Source organism: Montipora foliosa, chromosome 3 (assembly GCF_036669935.1).
Source record: "Montipora foliosa isolate CH-2021 chromosome 3, ASM3666993v2, whole genome shotgun sequence".
NCBI lineage: Eukaryota > Metazoa > Cnidaria > Anthozoa > Scleractinia > Acroporidae > Montipora > Montipora foliosa.
The window spans coordinates 2,045,816-2,053,315 of NC_090871.1; the positions used below are offsets into that span (position 1 = coordinate 2,045,816).

Here is a 7,500-nt window from a genome sequence, read left to right on the forward strand (position 1 = left end):
CAACAAGGTTAGTCAACAAAAGCAAACCGGTCACTGCATGATCGACCAACGAATACCACTTCGTCGGAAGGTAACTTTGCTTATATATATATATATATATTTTTTTTTTTTTTTCCATTTTGCAAAATATTAGGATTGGTCTAGAATTTTTCTTTAACATCTGTGTCACGACAAAAGAAAAAAAAATAAATAGCAAAACCTTCGACTAGATATTTAAAAAAAAACCAGGAAAGTTACAAAAGAAAACACTTTGTTCAAATGACAAGATAATTTCCTTTCAAGCAACCCGCACTTCTGGCCGGGGAAAACTTACCAAAACATAAACTCAATTTGCCATTTTCTTGCCTCTTTGTTTGACTTGTAAATTATTTTGACGGAAAGAAGGTATTAACACCGACTAGGTCATCGACTATCAAATTATATGTTGGAGTAATCATGATTAACCCCCGTCTGGCGTCGACAACTGTCAAAATTGAGGTAACTGCAAATAAACTCCCGGCAAGATATTTTGAAGTTATCAGTGAAGTCGACGAGTGTTTATTTGAGGCAAGTCAAGTAAAGTGTTTTTTTTTACACACACATAGACACGCATATATAGATAGATAGATCAGCAGATTTTTAGTAGATTTGAAACTTGACATGATTCGCTTGAAGGTGTTCCATGACTTGCAGCTTGCAACTCACATATTTTATAATGACATATTTTTTCTATGACCATTTTAATTTAGAAGGACTTCTCTTACAGATTGCCATATATATCTTATCAACTTATAGCTAATCAATGAGCGATGTCTCCCATTACGTCTCGTGTGCATACATTAGAAAGATTTAGAATTGCTTTTAAGGGAAACAGCAAAGTTGCTTTTTGCTATAAAAGCATGAAAATTTTCTTCTCTCTTACTCTTGTCTTTCTCTCTTTTGAGAAGTTTCTCCGACGATAATATCTTTGACTTTTAATTTCCTGAAAACGCAATTTCCACCAGACGCATACGTTTGTTTCCCGCAAGGCTACGCTATGCTAAAACTGTATTAGCTTTTGAATTAAACGAGGGAAATAGGAATCTCTTGCCTAAGAACATGATTAGTCAAACAAGGGGAACAAGTATAATTCACAAGGTCATTTTTTTCAGAAATTCCCTTTTTTTTTCAAGTTCGCGGACGCTCATATTGTACTGTCGGCTATATTCGTTTACTCTTACTGCGCCTTTCAATAACATGCGGACTCCTAAATTCAAAAGTCAACAGACAAATGCGGTTTTTCGCTACCGTCAATCAAATGTTCGGCGGCTCTTCCAAGCTTCCGACTATTGTCGAGCGTACAGTAATCAAATCAAATCGTTGAGCACACTCAGACAATATAGTCGGAAGCTGGGAGGAGCCGCCGAGCATTTGATTGACGGTAGCGAAAAACGCATTTGTCGATTGAGCTTTGAATTCTAGAGTCCGCATGTTATTGAAAGGCGCAGTAAAACACAGCTATCGCGAGGCCATTGGGCCAATATTACAAATAATTTCCACGAGCGAAATCTTAAATCGCGTTTGCGTGAAACGGCAAATGCGAACGAGTGGGACAATACTAAGTAGTTTTACGCGAGTAACTATGGCGGATCTCAATTCTCAAGCAAACTAGACCCTCCGTGAGGGTACACTGGGTTGCCTGTGGTACGTGCACCGTTCCAAACAATTTTTTTCAAGTTGGGGGTCATTAAGAAGTCATACCAGACGAGGCCCTTTGGCTCACAGGTCCTCACACGTTCATACGACGAAACAGACCTGTCCTTGCGTAATATGTAGCTCTAACAGTGCACGATATTGTTTTGGTATTGTCTATCATTGAAGTGCCATGGTAGAAGTCTTGGGTAAATAGTCTGAGAAGACATGTGGTTACTAGCAAAGTACTGAAGCCAGAAAGATTGAAGAAAATAAATGGGAAGTGAGAAACATTGGCTTCTGGGCTGACATGTTGATAAACTTCTTTTCACCACAAGTTTAAGCGTGCCCTCTGAGCATCTGACAGCTTTGTAATACCGAAGTTCACTGAAGTTAAGCCATGTTGGGCGGGGTTAGTGTTTGGATGGGAGACCAAAATAATATACCCCTAATAAAACAGAAGCATCGGACCGAAAGTAACTGCAGAATACCCCGCCACATCGAGTATCTTAAGAAGCTGGCTACGCGGTACGCGGAAAGAATTAAAGTCAAGATGGCGAAGTATCTTTACAAGCTGGCTACGCGGTACGCGGTACGCGGAAAGAGTTAAAGTCAAGATGGCAAAGTATCTTAAGTAGCTGGCTACGCGGTACGCGGTGCGTGGAAATTGAAATTCTAGTGTACCCTAACCCTAACTGAACCGTAAAATGAAAGCTAAAATTTCAAACGAGTGCTTAGGCTTAATCAGTAAACGAGTGCTATATTCTTCACACGGTCTCCGTAAAAAGAGTAGTTAACCGAACCGTAAAATGATAGCTAAAATTTTAAACGAGTGCTTAGGCCTAATCACTGAAACAAGTGCTTAGGCTTAATCAGTAAACGAGTGCTATATTCTTCTCAAGGTCTCGGTAAAAAGTCTAGTTAACCGAACCGTAAAGTGAAAGCTAAAATTTTAAGAGTGCTTAGGCCTAATCACTGAAACGAGTGTTTAGGCTTAATCACTAAACGAGTGCTATATTCATCACACGATCGTGTTAAAAAGCAAAGTTTAAGCGAACCGTGAAATGAAATCTTAAATTTGTAAAGAGTTCTTAGGCCTAATTTCTGAAACGAACGCTTAGGGTTAATCAGGAAACGAATGCTATATTCTTCACAATTATAGTTACCCGAACCGTAAGATGAAAGCTAAAATTTTAAAAGAGTGCTTATAGGCCTAACACTGAAACGAGCGCTTAGACTTAATCAGTAAACGAGTGCTATCACAGCGTGCCGCGTGCCTTGTATACAGCACAAATAACATTGCTGCGCCATTTTGAAATCATTTGTTTATATAACGTTCTTCCGAATCCACAGTTCCACACAGTTCCACAGTCTCTTGTCTGTGGAATTACTTAGGCTTTGACGCTTTAAGAACGAGGAATGTCACGGCGTACCGCGTAGCCGGCTACGTGGAATATAGTTCGAGTGGCGGGGTATTCTGCAGTTAAGCCGTATTGGAGTGAAAATACTATTAACGCTAACAAATACGAACTCAGCAAGGTACAGATTTTGTTAGCTTGCTTTATGCAAAAACAAATATTGATGCAAAAGTAAATAAATATTGATACACAGTTTTTAGAAAGAGCAGAAGGAAGTTTCCAGGACGATCGCTCGAGAATAACATATTTACGACATGAAAACAACATTTATTTTGAACCGTGAATATGGAATATAAACAGTTACGATCAGCGACAAACATTTTGGGGGATTTTTGCAACGTTCAATTTTGTTATTGTAAGTTTTGGCTGCACAAATAAATCGCAAAATCGAAAGTGACATCGCCGGAATTCAGCGGGCGCCGAGATGAAGTTACCGCGGCATGTTTACTCGCCAAACAGTGAAGTATCTGTGTCAAATGATGGCAAGATACCGGGTTTTTGTACGTTTCTTCTTCTGTCAAGTGTTATAAAGTTTGACAATGAAATGAGTGAAGTCAAAACAAAGATCACAATCGCCCAAGTCTTGTTTATGCAAAGTCAAAATTTACTCTCCAAGACGCGTACGACGTTATTTATTCTAACCAGGTAATTCCATCATTTTGGAAATAGCAGCTACTTTATTATTCAACTGCGTCACAATTTTTCCCTGATTTTGGGGCTCATTTTGTTGAAACTCAAGCATGCTTCCAACAGGCTAGCTGTGAACCCTTCCTGCTTACTGAGCAATACTACAAAACTTCTCTCGTATCACATTTCAACCTTAAGCTCGAAAATTCAATACACAACATGATATTATAATTCACAAAGGCAGAAAATACCACAGAATCCTTTTCCAGCGAAAAATGTATTGAAACAAACAACATATTTGCTCTTAGAGGCGAAAACCTCTTCCTATTTCATTGCGTGCGTGAAGACAAGAAACTCAATCGTGCCAAATTAACATGTACTTCAGGTAAATACAGCTCACTTTGATTTCGTCTCGACGGGCGATAGATTGTTGTCGAAGTCCAGTACTCGTCGCTTTTGAGATTCCTGCTTAGTTTATCCAACTGACTTTCCATTATTGAGCTCCATAAGGGTATATTTTGTTTAAGGATCCACTAAAACGCCATTCGCGTTACATGACTTTCGACGCCATTGCAGGCTAAGTTAATGATTCTACTGTGTCCACCAGAGAAATCTACGCAGTTCCACTACCCTCTCGATCCTAAGAAAATACGCGCAGAAGGCTCTATGTACAAAGACACCACTTACCAGATGAGTGACAGGCAAGACTTTTACCGACACGGAAAGAAAAAAAAAATAAAAATAGAAAAAAAAAGAAAACAAACAAACCGTAAACGCAGACCTCGACTGGGTTTGCCATAGGCAACCCAGTAATGACCTCACGGTTCGTTAAAATGAAAACGATAACATACAATACATATGGGTTATTGACCAAGCGTGAGGTCACTGAGATGGCTGGATATTGGCCAAGTTCTTCTTTTAGAGAACGATCTTGACCGAACAAGCTTGGTCAATAAAGGATTTATTATACGGGATAAAATACCAAAAAATTATTTTTGATCTTGCAGAACCAAGCAAGGAAATCCCGAGCGGCCTAAGGGCTCGTCCAATTTTGATAACTTGTAAAATACCAGTGCCGAGTTCCAGCGTTAATTTTTAATTGAACCCGGAATCATGCTATTTCCTACACTACGTCCAAGCGATCTTGTTATGAAACGTAGCGAAACGTTTTCGCTTTTGGGGATTTAATTAAGTAATACATAGCCGGCGTGTTATTGCAGTTTTCGCGACTTTCTTTGCCCACGAGAGAACCCGGATCGATATAACGACCCCTGGCTGACTCAGAAATACGCACAGTCACAAAGAAAGTCCATGTTTCGCAGACCTGCTGGTCATAGACCAGTTACAGTTCGTTGCCCTTGGTACCAGTCATAAGATCTGCTAATTAAATTTGCTTTGTATATTTCAGCATTAAAGATGCTTAATTTATCATTGACGCTACTGCCTCCAACGCCCTCGATGAATTTATCTCTTGAGGCGCGTGATAAACAGGGTGCGACAAATGAGGACATTATTCAGGTTGTGTTCCTTGCACTGGTCATTCTCGTGGGAGTTACCATTAACTCGCTTGTTTGCTTGGTCATTAAAAAGCAAAGGAGACTTCACACCGTCTTCTATAGCTTCCTAGTCAGCCTGTCCATATCTGATCTTTTACATGCCGCGTTGAAGATGCCGACTACGTTGCTCTCTACACTTCATATTCGTTGGTATCCTCATACCTCTCTATGCTACATAACGACGCCTTTTGGGGTTCTCTTTGGAGCTGCGACTGTCTTCAACTTGTGCGCTGTCGCGCTAAACCAATTCTTCATTATTGTGAAGCCACTACATTATCCCATGATGATGACCGCAAGGCATGCAGGGCACGTTATAGCAGGCTTATGGGTGGGAAGCTTGTTCATATCGCTGCCACCCATGTTTTGGAGGTCGGCGGATACCATTTGTAAAAGTGGTGCTGTGTCCAATAATAATTACCTTTCTGAAGTCCTATATTTTTCGGCGCTGTGGACATTTGTTGTAATAATACCGTCCATCGTCATGGGAATTAGCTACACCAAGATATTTCTGGTAGCCCGTTATCAGATTTTCAGAGAAGACAATGAACTGCATGTTGGTATTAGAGCATCCCGGTCGCGCAAAAGAGAATTTCGCGCGGCAGGCCTTCTCGCTTTAGTTGGCGGAGTTTTCATTTTTTGCTGGCTTCCTTTTTTCATCGTTCAAACTTTGCATAAATTTTCAACCGTCAAAATTGCACCGTCCTACTTCCGCGTGTTTCTTTGTGTTATGTATTCAAAGTCAGCCATCAACCCGCTATTATACACGGCTCTCAACAAGGAACTGAGAAAAGCTTTGACGCAATTTTTTGGGCTTCCAACGAAAACACCACGCGAAGACAGCCTTCGCCTAAAGATCCAAAACGGTCCCAGGAATGTCGAGAGTTCATGATAACAACACACCCAATATATTCACCTCATAATGGCATATGTCCCATCACATCGAGTGTTTCCTACCTTTCAACACACCAGTCCAAAAAATTTGTATAACGGATAACATCAGAGAAGCCTGGGTTCGAGTACTGCTCAGGGCGTTGCGTGATGTGTTTATTACATTGGCACACAAGTGCGCTCCGACTTCCAAAAGCTCAGTCCAATTTCTAAAAACTCACTCTGTATTCCGAAAGCTCACTCTGACTTCTAAAAGCTGACACCGAATTCAGTCGCTTGCATGGGAAATAATGGGCAGAGTATTGTGGAAAATGTGTATTTAAGTGCACTTTCAAAATGACGGAGGCCGAGGCTAACCCCACAACAGCAAATGTAAACTTTCCGCAGTAACATTAACGGTTCACAAGAAATTCTGTTTCACTAGTGGAGCTGAACCTGATCGATCAAGAAACCCTAACGCTAAATGTGAAAGGAAGTGTAAGACAGACCTACACGGATTTCACATGTGGTTTCTTATTAATTAAAACGCCCAAGTTATATTTTTGCAGGAGCCCATGAGTAGGAGCTTTCCTCTTCCGTACAAGCCCTATGAGTCAACCTTTGCGTGTATCTTCGGCTCTGCACGCTCTGTTTAGAATGGTCAATCAGAATAAAATCACAGTTGTCAAACGAAGACAAAAATAAACAATTATTCAAATTGTGCAAATTGATGTAAACGTGAGTCTCCCGCTGAAGGATTAGTTCTAAAAATAGAAAGATACGCGCAAAGGTGTCCTACTCACGGGCTCCTGATTTTTGCCTTTGCGTTGAGATATTCCCTCTTTTATATGATATGATCAGAGGTTCTTTAAAAATTGTGTTCAACCGTGGTTGATTCCGTTCCAGTGCTCCATCATTGTTTGTTTAACTGAGATTGCGCTGATTTTATAGAACGCCTTATTCTGAGGCGTTGTTTCAGTTGGCACTCTCTCCGAAGGTTGTTTTTGAATGGTTTGTTGTAAGCATCCATTATTGCCTGTCTTTCTTGGCAAACATAAAGAATGGCTTCATGATAGATAGATCACCTCTTTAAGGCTTTTGTTCTGCCAAAGATCACGTACGCACTTCCATTCTATGGAGTCAGCCGGCATGGTAGATTTAAACATCATACCATGTTTTTAAAAAAGGTGCAATAAGCGCCGCTACGCTTTTGAGTTAATTAATATCTATGACCTTTTAGAGAAGTGTTACAGCAGGTTGTTCGCTAAGATCCCCCCGGATGGGAGAGGGCGGGGGTATTCCCTTGTATAGGTTGTGTGTGGCCTCAAAGGGCACGGTGTTTTAGCCGTTTTGGTCTGAAATAGGGTATCAATTTTGACCAC

General features: G+C 40.5%; 1 protein-coding gene across 1 annotated transcript in view; it reads left to right on the forward strand.

Annotated features, from left to right (window-relative positions):
• LOC137995141 (5-hydroxytryptamine receptor 1D-like) overlaps positions 1-6,140 on the forward strand; it is a 7,406-nt gene extending 1,266 nt beyond the window's left edge. The window contains exon 2 of the mRNA XM_068840717.1: positions 5,104-6,140. Within this exon, the coding sequence (XP_068696818.1) occupies positions 5,112-6,140 (1,029 nt within the window). The 5' untranslated portion in view covers positions 5,104-5,111. The remainder of the gene's footprint in view (positions 1-5,103) is intronic.
• The last annotated feature ends 1,360 nt before the right edge of the window (positions 6,141-7,500 follow it).